This window comes from Erithacus rubecula, assembly GCF_903797595.1.
Source record: "Erithacus rubecula genome assembly, chromosome: 1".
Lineage (NCBI taxonomy): Eukaryota > Metazoa > Chordata > Aves > Passeriformes > Muscicapidae > Erithacus > Erithacus rubecula.
Genome location: NC_136658.1, coordinates 38,001,854 through 38,022,490, shown reverse-complemented (window position 1 = coordinate 38,022,490; position 20,637 = coordinate 38,001,854). Strand labels below are relative to the sequence as shown.

The window sequence follows — 20,637 nt, the reverse complement described above, 5'->3', positions numbered from 1 at the left end:
CCACTTTTAAGAATGAGGACAATTATTCAAATATGTCCTGTGTAGGAGCCCATTGCTCTGCCAAAACTTGAAAACAAAAACCGTAAGCAAAACCCAATCTTCAACCTCTAAAGAAAAATTATATTCCTTGTTTTGCCTATGCCAAATTAAAATAACAATCTCTGTTTCTAATATTTCCCACTCCAAAAACTAATGCTCACAAGGGCTTAAGACTTGAAAACTGCCTAGCAGATGGATCTTTTATGTCAAAAATAGGAATTTTACTGTGCTTATGATAATCAAAGTTTTAATTTATATTCTATCATTAAAGCCTCATGCCCAGCTGAGTTTACAGGTAGCAGAGCTGAGTCTGCACTGCATGCAAACAAGGAAACTTTTTTTTCCGTTCTTTCAGCATTTGATCTCAGTCCAAGAAATAGAGACAACTTGTTTAAATAGAAAAAAAAGGAGCAAGACCTATGAAGAGCAGAGAGGTAGATTGATGCAATAGGCTATTAAACAATATAGGATTTTGACAACAGATAAAGGCAAAATAATATCAGCTGAATCAGTAAACACAGAATTCAAAGACTAGAACAGATGAGTGGAATTAACTGCTGGGTGGCTAAGGGCCGTTCCTGGCAGCCACTAGGTACATGGAAAGTAAGATAATAGAAATGGAAAACAGAAAATAAGCGGTCTGAATAGAGAATGGTAAGTTAGGGGAGGTGTTTGGAAGTGAAATAAGAAGTCTGAGCAGTAAAATAAAGGATGGGAGTAAAGGTAAGATGGAAAAAGCCAGGGAAATTCAGAAAGTATCCCAACTGAGACAAAGTTTTGAATAATTTCTGAATAAACACTTATTGTTATGAGGTTTCAGAAGTAACCTAGGAATCTCATAATTTTTCAGTTGAACAGGAGGTTTCATGCATTGGGTTTCCCACCTATCCCACATATTGTCTGCCAAAAAGTCTCAGCCTCTCATTCATCTCAAAATCAACAAACCCTGTAGTAGTCCACTGGCTGCAAGAGAAAATATTTTGTGAGGTAGATTGATCGACTTCAGCAGTCTGGAATAACCTCTTATACGCTTGTGTGTGTTTGCAGGTTCTGAATTAAAGAATAACATCCACATACGAAGACTTTTAGATTTGCTTTTTTGTCAACGTGTAATTGCATTAAATTGTAAGAAGAATGCAAAGAAGAGATAAGCAGTGTAAACAAATAGGATACAATTATTATAATTCCCAGATATTTTTTTAATTACTCTTTCTCTGTCATTCTGCGACTTCAAAGTTGGTTTGGGAAATTTCCAGGAACTTGCAAGCTTTGCCAGACATCAGCAAGGACTGGAAGAACTTGGCAACATTTAGACTCCAGAGGCAACTTTAACAAAGTAAAATAATTATCAATTCACCCTATCTTGTTAATTTTCATGGTGAATGGAGTACAGAAAGCAGAATACAGCAGTATTCTGCAGTAGCCATGAATATTTCTTAATCCAAAGGTCAGAATTTGGATGAACTGTGAATCTACTATTTGTCCCTTCTATTCACAATTGGACTTTTGATTGCACATCAGGTCTGCTTCATTGAATGTAAGAAACGAAACAATGTTGACAATTTATTTATATTTTAAAAGATAGCAGGGGACATTGGTATGATTAAATACATTTTTAAAATAGATTCTTACATAGAAGAGGTAAAAGGAAAGGAATTTTTAATTTGAACAATTGATTAGTTTATATTTTGAATGAAATAATAACAAAAGTTAACATTTTATACCTATATCCTTATCAATACACGTGAATTAAAAAATGCAAAAGTAATTATCTAGAATGAAAATTTAGATACGGAAAAAGAGAAAAATCCATTTTGGCATTTCTAAATGGGAACTGCCACAAAATTCAGTTAAATTTGCTTTTTTCCTTTCGTTGCATTTTCAGTAAATTTCAATGAAAAAATATGTTTTTCGGATTCCACCTCAAAACTTTGGATCTTGATAGCTACCTGCCTCTATATCTTGGGGTATATCTTGAGGAGCTGTATTCCCCTCATATAATCTATGCACCTTATAGGAAAAGAAACATTGAATTAGGTGACTTTTTTCTAGATATCCTGACTGATCTAGAATGACAGAACCCAAAATATGACACTTCCAAGGTCAGAGGTTGTTAGGAAAACTCAGATGCATTTTTTATTGAAGAAAGTGATTGATAACATTTCAAAATACTATAATATGGCCTAAGCAGACAAAAAATACTTTTTAGAAAACTTTTTGAATTGCCTTTTCTAAGAGGAAATTATACTGGTAAAAAAATGACTACCCAGATTATGTGTGTCCTAAGTAAAAGAGTACATGCAGTGTTTCACAATCAGTGAAAGCTGTGTAGTTAAGTGGCATCTCAGCATCTCAGGGAATTCAACATCTGCTTGTAGCTCAGTAACACTGCTGACCTGTGAGATCCCACAGGAAGTTTGTCAATGTCTGTATTTCTCATCAAAAGGATTGCAGTTATCTTCTTCATTGTACTGGTCCTGACTAGTGATGCTAAAGTATGATTTGCAGAAATGCTAAGCACACTGAATCAGTTTATCTCAGGGAGTTATTCCCTAAAACTATGTACCAAAATGCCTTAAAGACTAGAATTCAATAAATTAAAAAATTTTATTTCAGGGTAGTGTTTGGATGAGGGGAAACAAAGATCTTAGAAAGAAAGAACATCTAGAATGAATGATTTGTGTGTTCTCCATTCTATTAAAACAAAGTCATATCCAAGAACAAAAAAAGAATTTGTCAGGTTATAAACACTGTGTCACAAATTGCACAGACTAATTAATGAATTTTAAGGAGGCAGAGATAACTTAATATTGAAATTTTTGAGTGCTTTAAGTGTTCTTTTAATATAACTTTAAATAAATTCGTAGTGTGCTTTGGTTTTGGCTGAAAATAATTCTTAGCAGCACAAGCCTCAGAGCACACGTAAATAAAGGTCCAGTGCAACTGGCCAGAGTCTTTGGTAATTGGCTGGGCAGTGGCATACTCAAAACTTTGTATATCTGTAGATCTTTTGAGACGAAATTCCCTCTATATTTGTCCTGAATAGTGTCTTTCTCAGAGAGTAATTTTTACCTGTTGTCCCTGCCTTGAATGGTAGTGTGCATTGCAAATGCTGTGCAGACAAGTGGCAGCAAGAGAAGTTGTTAAACTGTGCTATTTGAATTAGGTTAAATCTCTCCTCCTATGAACAACAGTCAGGAAGGTTTGTTTATGAGGCTGCTGACACCAATTAATCTCTGGAGAACTGAAGAAATGGATATAAAAAACCATAAAACTGCCCAGGCTGGAAGGGATGTTGCTCCAGAGTAATATGGAAAATGGAGCCTAAATGAAATAATTAAGCATTTTGTTCATTTGTGTCTTGAAAACCTTCAGTAATTACTGAGGTGTATGAAACCTTCTTGCCTCTTGCCATCTCCATGTGGCTCCTTGTGAAGAAAGAGTTCCTATCCTCCTTGTAGTCAAAATATGCTGAAAGTCTGTGTTTGTTAATTGCATTCCACTGGAAAAATGTAAAAAACTCCTTGGATGAAGAAAGAAAGGAGATAGGATAGGTTCTCGACAGACAAAATTTTTACAAGAATAATGAGGTTGTCTGGGAGACCTGAATATAGGACTCTCCTCCTTTGGGGTTGAATTCTAAGGAAAATTCAACTGGAATTCTGAAGAATCCACAAGTCAAATATAGGTAAAAGGCAAAAAAAAAAAAAAGGTGCAGAATTGATGGTAGCCATCTATGACAAAACACAATAAGAGTCCTTATGTTCTCTTTGTAATTGAAGAATGACTCTATGAGAAAAGATTAAGGGTATACGGAAAAAACCCCCAACCATATGTTCCCCCAGCCTTCTTACATCACTTGTAATTTGCATAAAATATGAGCAGAGACAGAGATAGCAAATGGCCAAGGTGACAGCAGCATACTGTTGCCACCTGTAAGTGGGCACCATCAATAAACTGCACTCTGAGGCTCACAGGTGTGTCATCACAGCCTGAATAATGGATAACTGTGGCATACAAGTCTGTATGGAAAAATAAGCAACAGGTTATGGTTGCAGAGGAATAAAACGGTAGGCTTGTGAGTGAAAATTCACCAGATCTGACTTAGCCATGGTATCTTGTAGTGCCAAGCCATGTCATTTAATGTACATATACTTTGCTGCCTTCCCTATATACTGGGATAGTATTTTGCAGCTTTGTAGAGGCGTAGAAATAAAAAAACCCAAATAATTAAATATTCTGTTTTTGTCGTTTGTAACAGACACAATTCAATAAACTGGACAAAAGGAGTCTCTCCACATGGATAGCAGAGAGTACATAATTTGAAACTTAAAATATTGCTTTGCCTTTAATCAGTGCCACTTCTGCTTCTCGCTTATTCAGAATCACAAAAAGCATTCAATCAGGAAAACCATTAGTGTCAGAGAGCTGTTTCTGTTGTTTCTTACCAAAGTACATTGATTTTCAGTAGGATTGCAGTGGCTAATATTCTGAAAGCTAAAAAATAATTGTAAAACAGATACCTGTATGTGGGGGTAGGATTTCCACGTGCTTGACAATTCAGAGAGACTTTCTTTTCCTCAGAATCTGTTGGAAAAATCATATCATCTGGCTCTTGTATAAACACCGGCCCATAATCAACACTTTCTGTGAAAAAAAGAAGTGCTTCAGTTTAGAAAAGTGGAAAAAATGCAAATGTGTTATAGATTTTATAATGTGAGATTAAAATATGCATACATTTATTTTTTTTCCAGAGGTTCATGTTGCATTACTTTAAATGTTACATTAAAAAGCAATTATTAAGGAAAAAAAGCAAAGATAAAGAAGAAATATAGGAAATATTACTAAGCAAAGAATAAAACTCATAGCATGATTTAACTCTTTATTATGCCTAAGGATGGCTTTCTCATCAGACATATTTTGGCCTGAAGTCTAGTGAGAAGCTCAAGAAACTTACAAGGAATTAACTGTGCTTATAGAGTGCAAGGTAAACAAAAAAATTTCCTACTGCTTGAAGCAGCTTATGTCAAAGAAAAGTAATACACAATTTTCCCTTCTTGTCAAAGAGGTGCTGAGAAAAATCACTTGGAAAATTAATGGAAGCAAATGGTGTCTGTTTTTAAATAATATATAGCTAAATCTGTTATTTCATTTTCCCTCCACTGTCTTCTCCAATTTTGGTATGTACCTGTATCTTAATAAGAATTTATATTTCTGAACTAGAAACACTGGAGCAACCCATAGAACATATCCATGATTTCTGTTTATTCATATTAGGAAGGGAGAAGTGTAAGCCTTCAGAAAAGTAAAAGAATATTCCTGTTCATATTGGTTTGAATAAATAAAATTCTCACTGTGCATCAGAAGGCTGTGGAATTTTAATAATTTTAGACTTCAGACTCCTGGATGATTTAATCACATGATGCTCTTCATCTTTAAAGCACTAGCCTAGTGATTTATGTGCAGGGAGATAGTGACATTGTCCTGCTACTTGCAGGACAATGGGAGCAGGGTTTTCCCTGTTGGTTTTAGGGTTTTATGTGTTCATGGGGTAGACATCCTCCAGTTCATACTGAGGACAACCCAACACATAAAGCAGTTTAACATCCTGCTGTATTTGTCCTACCAACAGCAGCTTGAAGTAAAAAAGGTACATCTGAAGACTTGGAGTTTGGTCACTGACTCAATAAATTGTTTTACCAATTCCATGCAACTTCAACCACATATTATGGTTCCATGGTTTGGGGAACTGCAAACTTTGTCATACTAATTATTATACTTTATACTAATAATAACCTTTATCATATTATCTGAGGCTAATAGCCTCAGAAAATCTGGGTAGACAGGAAAAGATACTTGGTGCTACAAGTCTTGGTACAGAAAAGAAAGACATGGAGTCTGAAAAAGGATGAGAATTGTGGAAGACAGAGTTCATAGTTTGCTAGTTTTGAGATTAGAATTTCCAAGTCCTTAAATTCTTTCATTTGGGGTTTTTCAATTCTCATATCATACCGTAAAAAGATAACATAAACCCCATTATGCTATTCAATCTTTCTTTTTAGAATACGCTTCAGTTATGTCTTTTTGTGCTATTCAAATGTAGATTTTGAAAATACCTATATTTTCAGGTGTTTATGCTTCTGCTGGAATAGATTCAAACAATTAACCTGCCAGTTTGTAAAGTCAGCAAATAAGAGCAGCAGCAATTAGTAGTTTCTCTTTCCCATAATTTTCCAGTTTATTAGTCCTACTTGTAGGACTGTGTAAGGAATGTGAATTGCTGTTTTGCATATTTATATTACTGTGTAGGTGAATTGCTTTGCTTGGGTTTATTGGTTGAAATGTGTGCTCTGGAAGAAATACCTGCATTATTAAAATAAAACTAAAAAACAAACAACAACCACAAACAAAATCACAATAAGTGATTTCTGATATGTACTGATATTATTGAAGTTAAAATAACTCCAGTAATAAATTTTGAGAACTGCATCTTAAAAGGTCGTGGGAGAAATGGATTCAGCTGGGAAAACTTATTTTAAGACAGGAAAATGTTAGTACAAATAGAGTCTGTGGGTTGTTTCGTATAATTCAGTCACCTGCTTCTTGCACTGCACAAAAGAAAATACTAATGAATGTAGGTGTGAATAAACAGAACTGACATTGAGCTAGAGTTTAGAAAAACTAAGAATTAATTAAGGATAACAAATCTAAATCATGGCTTTAGATTTAAGTGTTATTTCATGCAGATTAGTAGGCATATGGATAGGGTGTATATTAATGAAGATTAATGATTTTATCTTCTCCCTAGGAGTGAACTCTGTAAATAAAATATAATATCACAGTCTAGGACTGCTGTAAAGAAAAGAAAAAGAAGCAAGGCTATGTGCAGGACCAGACCATGGCACACTCATCCTCTCCCAAAGCCACTCAGACAGAGATTTCTGCAGCTTTTAACTCAGTCATCAACCTTAGGACAAGGAGGCACCTCCAGCTCCAGTCACACCATGGTCCCACAGAGAACTGGAGCCACAGAGAAGGGAGCAACTCAACCCCTCTGTGTGACCTTGAGATAAAATTTTCTGATTCATGAACCATTGGCTGGTTCTTCTGCTTTGTGTGGTCCTTTTTAGGAATCCCCCTGGCCTTATCCTTATTGCCCTCATTTTCTTACTATATTTATGTATATATCTTTGTATGTATGGATATAGAAGCAATATATTTACACAAACACACACACTTTTACACTCATGTATGTTTTCTGATGCCTTCAGGGATCAAAGGCATCAGGTTTCTTTGCATCCATGTCTCTTTAGGTAACTGGGACCCATTCTGCTAAGCAGGATAGTATTTTGTGAGTGTCCATGGCAGGATTTGAGCTCCACACCTTATTTTTTTATTTCTAACTTACCAAGAATATGAAATTAAATGAATATTCAACACATATGTTAGCATGCATATATTTCAATTTCCTATTATAATTCCTCAAGGGAAATATTTCTGTTCCTCTTGGAGGATTTTACTAAATCAGATGCAGATACTGGTTGCTTTAAGGGTTGTCTTATTTAAGAAAAGTGATTTACCATGGAGTCTTGAGATTACAGGTGTGCTCTGCAACCAGCAATGCAACAACAGCTAGTTTTTGTTTCCCTTACAAGTTTTAAGTTGCTATTTTCAACCTAGGCAATTAAAAGCACTAAGTGCTCTCATTAGGATTTACTATTTAAACTGGTATATTCCAGAAAGGCAAGGATACAGAAAATATTCAAAATGTAAGAAAAATCCCTCTTTTAAATTCCTAAATATTCTTCAGAGCAGTGCTTCAATATTCTCTGAGTACCAGTGTTCTCCTTACAGCACTTTTGCACTGAAAAATTTCTTGAACATTTGATTTCTTAGTACCAAGTATTTAAATTCTCATGGGACCACAAACTGGAATTGGTATCTTGCAATTCAGACAGTAGCCAAAGTCTGTTTTTTCTCTCTCTTATCTACAGACATTCTTTCATACTTTCATTCTCTCCCTCAGTTACTGATGAAGCAAAAAAATATCAGATGTTCTTTAGTTCTTCTTGCTGAGCAATACAGATATCATGACAACAAACTGCAAATGAGAATAAAGTCTCTTGTACTTTAAATCCTATAGCAGCTGAAATAGTGTAATTCCTCTACAGTTGCTTTCTTTCCACCATTCTTGATAAAATTCCAGGTCAATTAATACACTGAGAAGGTGATTTAATTCCTAGAACCTTAGGAACAAAGAGATGGGCAGGAAAGAAATATGACCCTGTTCAACTCCTGCATTGGAGCTGCCTGGGCACTATTACTTTTAGTGTTTGATAATTCTTAGTGCTATACTTCCAAAATAAAAAAGAAATGAGGATATTATAAATGTTTTCCTAAATAAGTCCTCTTAAAGATACATGACTGGGCTAATCAGTCATGGAGCCATCCTCTCAGTCTGAGCTACTGGTGGGAAGAAACAGCAGACACATTATGAGAGGGGATATGCTCAGGCAGCTTCTATGTATGGGGAAATGAAGGTATTCATTCAGGTCTTCTCCCCTTCCTCTGCTTGTGTCCCTTTTGAAGTAATTTTTACTGGAAATAATGGTTTCCTATTGCTCTATTTTACACCCCCATGTTTCAAAGACTTCTTGAACCCTTGTAGGGATGGGGGACTTTGCTAAAGAAAAGCTGCACAAGGAATGTAAAATGATAGAACTTCTAAAGCAGCCTAAAATGAGGGGTCCTTCAGACCTTCCATTTTAAAATACAGATGATTGTACTCTGCATGCCGCCCCTATCCAGAACAATACCTACAGGACACAAAGCAGACCAAACTACATCCCAATGACCTAGGTATTAACATGTTCAGGGCACATTGAGATGGATGAAGAAATTGTTGTTGTAAGGTTATGTTGCTGAAATCTATATATAAGAAGAAATAATTAAAATTAACCTAAGACATTTCATTTCAGATGGGCCTACATAGAAGATACTTATTGGTAAAGGTGGATTACACTGTGATGCTACTCACCATCAACCTAAATTTTGAATTTCTCTCTTTCCTTTCTTGGTTTGCAGCTTATGCTTGTGGTATGAACTTCAGGTGATGACTTTAAAGGATTATCTGATTATCTGCTTTATCATGGAACAGTTTAACCTGTTCAGTATGTTCAGAAACATTTTAGATGTATATTTACACTGATTTAAATCGAAACCTACTGCTTTCCCCAGATAAATGTTAGAAGCTATTTTGTTTTTTGTTTAAACACTGAAAAAAATATAAACTTCAGTGCTGATATTTATTTTACAAGTAGATCCTATGATATAAACTTTAAACTTTACACCTAAGAAATAAAAAAATAGCATTCATTTTAATATGACTTTATGTCAAAATGTTACATATTTTCAAATTTTCATTTAATATAGTAAAAAAAGAAGCCCACAAATTCATCAAGGGAAAATATGTCCCAATGATTAAATCTCTGTGTCACATATTTTTAAATTAACAAAGGTGGCTGAAATATATATATATGTATATTTGCAACACATGCTTTTCTAAAAAACATTTAAATTTTTTAACTTTGCTTCAGTCAGCCTAAAAGCTGAAAAACTTTGAGACTCATTTTGAGGTAAGCTGAGGCTGATACACATGCCTGAAGGTACATACATTGATTCTAGTGTCCTGAATGGTGGAACATTGCATAGTACATGCATTATTAAGTTTATACTTCAAAGAAGATTAAATTATTTTCTCATGTTTTCAGATTTATCTTTTCTTAAAAATATTTATTTGCTTATAAAGCAAGATGGTAGGAGATTTTACTGTTTCTTGAAAATGCTTTCTCTGTTCTGTGGTCTGAAACAAATAAGTCTGTTCTAAATTTAGTTTATAATATCTAAACTGCATGCCATATGAATCAACATTTTCAAATATTTTTTAGCAATGGAAAAAAAATAGTAGTTTGTGTCTATAATTCAGGTTGGTAAGTGCTGAATCTAGCAGATGAAGGGGAAGTGGGAATTCTCATTTTACAAAAAATTAGATTCAGATCTTGCATATCTTGGGGTTCATTGATTCAAACACTTTCAGTTGTGACACTGACTCTGTTCTTCATTTTCTTGTAAAATATGTCAAACCAAAGATGAAAGGACAAAGAGAGTCTTTATTCAAGGTTAAGTTCAATTATCTTTACTGCAGCAATTCCAAAAGTTTTTGGAACAGTAAGAAAATATAAGAGTTTGCAGTTTTATGATTCTTCAAAAGTATTTAATGAATAATTCATACTTTCTATTCACATTTTTTAGTCATGACTTTACACATTGATACAGAGTTTGAAGAGAAGGAATGCACTGCCTTAGCTGCATGTTTACACTAAATAATTCCAGATAGTTTAAAGTCAGCAGTGAGCTAGAGCATAGTTCTTTTAATTTAAGATATCAGGAAGCACATGTTGGATTGAAAGTGCAAATGAAATAGCATCAAGTCTGTATAAAAGGACCTTTCTTACAAGCCATGTCAGGTGTTTGAGCATGTCTGCTGGGAAATCATTTGAGAAGTCACTTGAGAACTGGTATAAGTCAGCAGCTAATAAAAGTATTTTTGGGTGTTTTTTTATGACAATTTTCTTTCCTGAATTTATGCCATATATTAGCAGTTTGAATTATGCAAATTCTCCATTATAATAATATAAAACATGCTTCCTCTCCTCCTAAAAATATCCTCTCACTTGAAGCAGTGGTGTCTCATTACCACAGGATGCTGTAGCATTTCCTCATTTAGGAAGCATTGCATAGTAAACATGACCACCTAACTCTATCATCACAGAGCAGTTATAGGATGAAAATCAGAATATCTTTACATCAAGACCTGTCAAAATGAAAAAAAAAACCCTAAACAAACCAAATCATACCTTGGGGCCAAATAAAAATCAAGAAATTTGGTAATATAAGTAAGTGCGATGACAGATAATTGAAATAGCCACTTATTCTCAGTTTCTAAATATCAAATATATTTATTCAGGCATCAGTCTATTAACAGAAATTAGAGTGGTTTTGAAAATAGGTTACATTCAGCTGCCTTAACAGATGTGTTCAAGTCCTCTTAGATGATGCAGATTATCCTATTTGGTTACATGCTGATCGTTTCTAAATACTGTCTCATGCCTATATTTGTGCTATGCAGGCACTTCAGTTAACCAAGGGCTTTTAAAATATTATCAGGTTACCCAGTTTTGCCTATTTCTACAAGTATCTACAAGATCTGTAAGTGAAATAAGTCCCCAAAGACTATTTTTTGTAGTCTTTAGAAGAATGGTGTTCCTCTCTTCTTGGTCAAATACTCTATTCATTAGGCCTTGTGAGATATGGCTCTTTTACAATATTGTCTCCAGTCAGTGGTTTTTTACTTCTTCCTGAAAAACTGACGAGTCTCAGCTGCTGAGCTGCAATGTGGCCCCAGTGTTTAGAGAAGAGTCATGATTGCTGACTAAACCATAGATCATGTTTATGGTATGATGATCATCCCTGAGGTATGGTCTCACTGTGCTTTCTGGTGATGTCCAGGATTTCTAGTTCTAGCTTGTACTATATTATTCAAATAGTCTGTATTTTTTGTTTTCTCCTTCAGTTTTTAGATATTCACGCTGTAGAAGATAAAGATAATAGACTATAGTCCTGATAATGGATATTGATGATTAAAAGTTTGTAAGGGAGGAGTTATCAGTGTCTGGTGAACGGGAAAAAACAGACTTCACTCTAGTCACTGCTTAAAAGAGTATTGTGGTGGAAGGAAAAATGTAGAAACATTCCCCTATTCCAGAAATGGTATCAAACAGAATTTATCTGCTGGCAGGATCAAATTATTTCTTTTCTAGATCAAACTTTATTCAGGGAAAATATTTATGCTTATATATAAGCCATTTTTCTACAAAAAACACCATACATACACTATTAATTTTCAATACACACAAGATATTTTCTGGGGAAATAATATAAGACTTTTTCTGAGAGAAGAAGTAACCTGTTATCACACTCGTGATATTGTGTGAATTTCATTGAAATGCAAGTTATTAATCACAATTCTTTCCTCTTTTACATCCTTAGACTAATATGCTTATGCATCCTCTTAGCTCTCTCTCCTTACCCTCTCCTTCCTTGCTTTCTTTCTTTCCTTTTGTCTTTCTATCTTTTTTGACTGCAATTCAGCTAATTATTTTCACTAAAGAAATGGGCTTAGAAATGTGACCAAATATGGCAAAACATATATCATTACTATGAATTATTGCATTTAGAATGAATGACATTATATCACACCAGAAACTAGCCAGGCATACACATGGAGTTGACTACACAGAATAGACAATTTAGAGAAAATGTAGTTTTATAAGATTTCCTCTTCATGTTTAATTTATATTACTGGCATTCATGATTGAATAAAAAATATTCTAAGGAGAAAAAAAAATATGTATAAAAAGTGGCTTAGAATTTTGCTACTACATGAAATCGTGCTGTGATGGAATTTCAAATCACTGTTTTGTTATTTTCATGTAGCAGCACCTGCATAAAACCATTCTGTATAGGCATCTATAAGAAAGGATAATTTAATTTAGAAAGGATATTTAAATTAATGGTGAGTTTAAGGCTGTTCCAATGAACCTAAAGGAAAGCAGCTCATTTTGACCATGTGACATTTAATAAAACTCAAAATTATATCTTAGAAATAATGAAATAAGCTGACAAAAATACATTTATTTTGAAAAATATTTCCAAGTTTTAAAGGGGCAAACTACACTTACCATCATGTTTGAAGGTCTCTGAAAAATGGTAGAGGTTTGTTGGGGAATGATAATGTTGTGCAGCTCCTCTCCAGCCTGGTGAAGATACACTTCCTAATGAAGGGCTGCTTAATCGTGGTCTGTTCTTTGAATTAAATGAGGCTAAAGATGAACTACCAGATTTGATTCTTAGGATAGCAGCATAGGATGTGGGGACACCAGGAACAGCTTCTGAATATTCTGGAAAAAAGTTTAAAAAACCAAAAAAACAACAAGAAGTGAACACTGAATAGAGACAAAATCTGTCACTTTGCAAAAGAATTTTTAGGTAAGCAGTAGAAAAGTAGAAAAGTTTTATCTATAAAAGGATATTTATAGATAAAAACTATATTTTTATTTATAAAATATTAATATATTAAAAACTATATTTTCTTTCATTTATAAAACTTTTATCTATCAGGTTTGATGAGAGACTCAGCTTCTGAAAAGAACTGGGTAGCAGCATTTAACTCTAAGAAAATTTCCCTGCAGCTTCACCACAATAAAAGAATCAAGAGATCATTAAATTTCTTACTTATGGAAACATGAGTTTTCAGTGTTTTAATTCTATTTCTGTGATCCTGTATTTCTACCTCATAGTGGAAAAGTGTCTGCCAGTGTCCTTCCTTCATAGCCTTCCTTCATTTTGTATGTGCAATGTAGTAACACTGACTGAAGCTAAGTTTGCCTCTCAATTAAACAGTATTCTCAAATTAAGGTGTCTAGTTAAAAGGTACAAGAGTACCTGTATGCACAAATATCTTTCCCAGAAACATACATATGCTAGAGTAGTCTCCTCTGCTGTCTCTTCAAGTTCCCTTTTTTGCCTTTTCTGACTCTATTTAAAATTTCAGTGTTTACAAATAAAGAACAGTGCCCAAGTTTTCGGTCCCTGTATAATGCCAAACATAAAGGAAATAAATTACGTTACAATAGATTAAAAACTATACCTCATGACCTGCAGAACAAAGCAAGCAGAAATATTAAAATCAGTTGTCCTGAAAATGCCAGTATTAAGGAGGCAAGATGAACATTAAAAAAATATATTCATAGAGATAAGCAAAGGGATCCAGGCTGCCTATGAAGGAACAGGTCTTTTGGAGGACAATTGGAAGTGTCTGGAAGGAAAAAAGATCACTGTTCTGTCATCTCTGCTGGTGAGATATATTTAAAAACTGGACCTCCCCTTCACATTGGCATAATGTGTAATATTTGCCATTTTTAGGCTTTGACTCTCCTGTTTGCTTGTGTATATAACACGAGTCACTCTAGTAAACAGGATTCAGCAACTCTGAAATAGTTCTGACAACTTCTTTTTGCTGAAATATTTTGTGTAGGCAATTTTGTAAAATGAAGTTGTTCTGTGCTGCTTCATTAAATTAAGAAGTTCTGCAATTCTTCTCCCACTTAAAAAGAAGAAAAAAAATCTATAATTCCTCATTATCTAGTGGAGTAGGGAACACTACTGCAGGGGTAGTTTCAGGGTTAGAAAGAACAAAAGAACTGACAAGATCTCAGATGTCATGAATGCAAAATACCATGGGAAGAAAGAGAAGGAAAGAGTGCAAAAGTAACTTGACATGGTGAGAAGGTCCTGCAGTAATGATAGTGTTATGTAATCTGTTTTCTGACTTTCTATGGTATAATTGCTTTGTTTGGCTGGGATTAGCAATCAATGTGAAATTTTACCCTGGCTCCAGTTGCTCTGTCATGCTCCCTGGGATGTTGTATCTGAGTAAAGGTTGTCTTGCAAAACATAACTGGAAATGGTTAATAAATTATACATAAGGAAATATTTCTTGTTTTGTTTACTGAAAGTCTGTAGCCTGTGATCTAACTGACAACTACAGCAGAAAATGCACCTCAAAACAAAACCTACCTCCCAATTCGAGCATTCACCTTCAGAGATTTAGACTTCTGAACTGCCTAGTTACAGTGACTTAATTAGAATATATTTTTATTGGAGTACTCTTTATACTAAAAATATTCCTTTAATTTGGTTTTGATTAGACTTTTGAGATTTGGGAGAACAAATGTATATATTCCATTATTTAAGTATATAGTTAAACTGCTGGAAAATAGATATTACTCTCTAATGTGCTTTTTAACTTTACCAGTCTACCCTAAAAATCCTTGAGAAATTTTATCAAAACTACTATGGGTAGTTCTCAAAATGGTGCTGTACTTGAGCTTCACAATGAAATAATTTTTCCTAGTCTCATTCTGAGAAGTAAGTTAGGTATTTGGGATGAAACATCCAAAGGCTCTTTCAGCTGCAAGAAGACACAGATAAAGATACAGGCCCAAATGGTAAGGATATCAAGCAACTAGAAATCAGCCACAATAAAATCAGTGATTTGGGTTAGCCTTTGTATTTCTTTGAACTAAAATCACCAGATTTATAGTAATTTTAACAGTGGCATGACACTTTTAAGATAGACTATTTCTTTTTAATTTCCAGTGCACATTTTCTTAATGGATTTCCAACAGCAAACTGATATGAAATAGTTTTGGTAATATTTTAATGAATTTGTATTAACTCAATAAATTATTCATGCATCTTTTATTATTTGCAGCACACGCTGCTCTTCAGTCAGATTGGTCAGACTCAAGACAATAAGGAAAACAACAGAGCCATAGAAAACCTGTCTTGCATTTATTATTAAGGGTTTCTTTTGCTTTTAGAGAAAAACAAAAATATGAATTCTAAGATAATGTGAAATAATTTTATTACTGTAGTTCCTAGTATCTATGTCAGGTTAAATTCAATTTTATCTCAGGTGTGCTGTTGTGGGAGAACAAAGCTGACTCTGAGGGAAAGGAGATCACAACACAGCAAATGTTCCTTGGGTACAGTCCATGGGTACAAATACAAACCAAAAATACTACCCTGTTATATTTTAGAGTTTGTTTTAAAAGGCATAGCATAGCACAATAAAGCTCAAATAATAGTAGACTAATTTGACCAAAATGCATTCCTTCTTTAAGCAGAGAAAAGTGACAAAGAAAATTCATTTAATCAACCCCAAAATTTATTTGAAAACTGTCTTTGAATTGTTTGAACTTTATAGAGAGTATAGGATTCTGACTTTTGGTGTGATGTTTTGTTTTCCTTTATTTCTTTTTTTCTATAAGTGACTCCTGGTCAGTTACTTACTCACTGACATTTCTCAACTATCTAATTAAAATGTAGACTGTCTTATAATACTTGCAAATGTGACCTTCATTTGTGTATTTTTGTGAGCTAGCATGTTTAATCAAATGTCACTAAGAATTATAACTCTTTTTTTTCAATGTAACTTTTAATTACATTGTTTCAGTCAAATTTTTCCGTCTTTTAAGCTCATGGAAATACGTGCATTAATTCTATAAATGGGATTGTATCAGTATTGCTCCTCAAGTTCTTAAACAGAAACATACTTTCTGCCTTGTTTTGTGTATGCAAAATGGTTTCTGCTTAGACTGCTCAATGACATAGCTTGGCAATAACCTGGGAGAGAGCTACAAGAACAGCAGAAAGCTGTGTTGATAAGGTGTCCATCCAGTCACCTACTATGAGAACTAGGATCACTACTAAAACACAGCAACATGTAAATAATTGATGCTTTTCTGATGAAATTGTATTAACTGTAACAAAAAAGAACACAAACCAGATCAGAAAAACACCAAAACATTAAAAAACCATACACCAAAAAACTTCAACCAGAAGCCAACAAACCAAACACACACAAAAAAGCCCTCAGGACAAGTGGAAGCCAGTAGATTTCTCAATACCTGGTTAGTTTATCTGAACCTCCTTTGTGCATTTCCCACTGTGGTGGTTTAGTTTATCTGAGACAGATTTTATTCTAAAGTTGTTATTGTATCCCAATTATCACTCAAGGAAATAGACAACATGATATTAATGCATTGTCTATTGTCATGGTCTATTGATACTGCACTGTCAAAATCATCAAAATCAAATAAACCATGAGATGGAAACTTTCACTGGAGACCTTATTTTAAATGTTTGGATTCTGGATGTCTGAATGTAAGGTAGTGAGGCTGGACTCATGTTACAGGCAGTGGAAAGGAAGAGGCAATGGCATGTGGTACGATAAGCAGTCTCAATAAATGGCTACTTCGGCCACAGAATGTAAAGGAAAACAAGATGGATAGTTAAGATGTCAACATGTCAATTTTTTCAGATCTCAGTTGTCTTAGTCATAAAGTTATAGACTGATAAATGTTGGAAAAGGTCTCCAAGATCTCTGAATCCAATATTTGAACTATGAGAAGAACTAGACCATTGCACTAAGTCTTGTGTCTAGTCATTTCTTGAACACCTCCAGAGACAGTGATTCCACCACCTCTCTGGGAATCCCATGCCAATGGTTAACCACCCTTCCAGTAAAACAATTCTTCATGAAGTCCAATCTGCACATTCTCTGGTGCAGCTTGTGGTTATGCCCTTTTGTCCTGTCACTAGTTGCCTGGGAGAAGAGGCCAAACCTGATTTTGCTACAACCTTCCTTTTAGGTAGTTGTAGAGGGTGATAAGGTCCACCTAGAACCTCCCTTTCTCTTGTTCTCTCATCATAAATCAAGCTTCATTTGTGTCTTTTCTGTTTAAAATATTTGGCTCTTCTGCAAAGGAGTGAAAAATCAATAAATTTTAATTGTTGTTCCAAAGAAGCAGTGAGTGGTGACTTAGAAGCTGGAAGCTCTCGAGGAAAATATGTTGGTGATCTTCATCAGTCCTTTTCACCACAGATATGAGAACATGAGAAAGGGAGAAAAGTTGTGTATGCAAGATGGTCTTTCTTTGGGGAAAAATATATTGTTGGCAGGTTTTTGGCAAAAATAAGTGAACCTTCAATCCAAAAATTGATCTGTTGAGCTTTTCAGTAATTCGCTGTTCAAGGAAGATACATGATAATTTAACTGGAAAATCTGCAGTAGACTCTCACTTTATAGAATTTATCTTTTTCCTAAAAATCTGGTCATACAAAACACAAAATTTAAGAACATAGAATATTAAAGACAGACATGGGAAAAAATGATTAGAGATATATTTTATTTTCCTTTAAAATAACAAAGATAAAGTGACTTGAAGAGTTAAAACATTGGCTCTGAGATAATAAAGAATATTTCCAGCAGCTATTAGCAATTGAATCAACATCTTTGGAATATTATACTGTTAGTGCTAATTTAAATGTCATGAATTTTTATGAGGAATTATTTTGAATAATATAAAGATGCTTTTGTAGAGATATTCATTGCTTCCTTTCCTACTCAAAAAATAATCTATTTTTCATCTTACTTCCACTTCATACTCATAATTCAGCAAACAGATTACTCAATATTTGCCCAATTATTCCCACTTTGCATCCAGCATATGACATACACCAGAGCAATGAAAATGTACTTTAATACAGAACATCTTCTGCTAGGGAATGCTTCCGACTGCAGTAATACCAATAATAAAAGTAATAATATATTCCAATTATGGAACAACATTCGTCCAAAATAAAGTGGTTTTGAACTGAGAAAAAATGCTCAGTTTATTGTCATATTTTTTTCTATTGAAACACTTAATGTCTCTTTTAAAGCATGCTAATGCAATACACAGAATAAAATGAGCTAGAGCATGTTTCTACAATAGCATGGGCTTCAAACACAGTTGTTATGTTCAGTGAGTGCTTTGCACCTTTTTTTGAAATTCACTGAAGTCATGTAATGAAAAGCAATCTTTAGAAGTAAAAACTATAAAACATTTTGAAGACTTTTCTAATGATCTTACTGAAGAAAAATTTAATTCCAAAGAATAGCAACAGACCCTTATTAATTAGCATATTCCATCTAGTTCAAGATTTATTACTTCTGTTTTTTGCACTCAAAGCCCATAGGTTTGTCTGACACTTTACCAGAATGTGGATTGTTTCAGCCTGTTTGTCTAATAAAAAAGAGTTTTAGGCAAGCTTTACCTGAAAAATAAGATTTAAAGCAAACAATGTAGATAGCCGATGACATCATTACTCTCATGCCACCCAAGAAATGCAATGTAAGAATTAGCTTATTTTAAATACCTTGTGATCTTTGACCTGAAAGAAGAGTGCTGTTGACTAGGTGTAATTTGTTGATATACATGAGCATGTGCTCTAAGACTCCTATGTCGGTTTGGTTTGCCAGTTTTTAGATAAACTTCATTGTAGTACTTCTTCAGGTGCTTTCCATACAATATTTTTCAGCCCAAACATGGTACATATCCTCTAGCAGGGAAGCACAGAGCATTACTAATGTGAGATCCATAGATTAGCCTACACTGCATGCTTTTAATTGAAATCTTAACTTATTTTCCCAGTGGCTGATGATCATCAGAGTGAGCTGTCAATTCTGAAAGTGAAGGGAGAACCTAGCACTAAAGGTCAACTATTTCAGCACAAATCAATTAAGGTAATTAGATGGAGAGAAATCCTTATTTATATCTCTCTCTTCCTACAATGATATGCATATTAATGTTAGGGGAAAAATAATAGATCATTCCACAGCAAAGAAGAAATTTGTAGCTGACTATTTTTATATAAAATGTAAATATAACATATAAAAAAATACCTGACTTAATAATACCCTAATCAAGCAATTGAAATCCTAATAATCAATTAAGCAATCAATCAATTAATTAGCAAAGGAACCAGTATATTGTAAGTTTTTCTGTTCCTTGTGATATACATCCTTACATATTATCCCAATTTGGTTTGTTTATGTGTCTGTTGGAAACACAGTCTTTCATCCCCTTTAAAACATCTATCCCAGGTTAAATGTTTTTTTTCTTTTTTCTTTTTTTTTTTTTTTTTTTTTTTTTTTAAGGCAGATAATATATTCTTCCCTACCCTTGGCTCCTTCTGTAGTTCTTTGTGGTTTGCTTTAATGTTTGCTAAATATTTTACAGTGCACTCTCTACCCTGGCTTGCATCTTTGAGACCTTTTTGTGGCTCATTCTTCCCTTAGGAATCCTGTGAATTAATCACTGTATGTACTGTCAGTGTAAACAACTACTGCTAGCAATTAAACAACTTTTACACACATTGAGTGGAATTCATTCTTGTGTTCTGGACAAATAGTCTTGCAAAACAATTCTTGAGTATTTTTTAATATTTAAAGTGGCACATAGATCTGCAGATTGTTAAGGAGGTAGTATTTTATGTCACGTCTAAACTGTTTTTTAAAAATAATAAAGAAAAAAAAATTAAAAATCCCCACCCTGTTTTGATGGACATTATTCCACCATCCTCCTGCATGGAAACACTGGTGTCATGCGAATGTACATGTCAAAACATGTCTCATCTTCTTGCCTGAGATGTACCAACAGAGATGAAAGACATAAACCCTTCAAAACATCAAAAAACTATTCCAGGATGGGCAATGAAATAAATAGAGTGCACTGTGCAGGGATTTGTATTCTCCTAGGGTAAATCTGTAACACATGCACATCTACGTGCTGTGAACATCCCCCAGTCTCTTCATGTGATTCTTCATTCTTCTTTACATTCTTCTGTGGTTGGATCTAACCAGGATCTGGTGCTGCTTGTGTGCATTTCCAGCTGCAAGCCTGTTCTTGTGGGGACCCTGGCATCCTCAGTGAAGTGTTTGCAAATTCAAAGGCAAGCCATGGAAAGAATGCAGCCACTGAGACAGACTAGCAGCCCCCTGAAGGACACAGACTCCAGCTGTTCTTTACAGTGAAGAAAAAGAGAGCCTGTAGAGATGATCTCCAAGAAAGAGTGAATTATTTTAAGATA

The 20,637-nt window shown here is 34.2% G+C and overlaps 1 protein-coding gene across 2 annotated transcripts in view; it reads right to left on the bottom strand.

Annotated features, from left to right (window-relative positions):
- Window positions 1-20,637, bottom strand: part of CNTN5 (contactin 5) — a 584,072-nt gene that overhangs the window by 215,433 nt on the left and 348,002 nt on the right. For both annotated transcript variants that reach the window (XM_079302225.1, XM_079302226.1), the window contains 2 exons: window positions 12,840-13,058; window positions 4,563-4,686 (listed from right to left, as the gene is read on the bottom strand). In XM_079302225.1, the coding sequence (XP_079158351.1) occupies window positions 4,563-4,686; window positions 12,840-13,058 (343 nt within the window). The remainder of the gene's footprint in view (window positions 1-4,562; window positions 4,687-12,839; window positions 13,059-20,637) is intronic.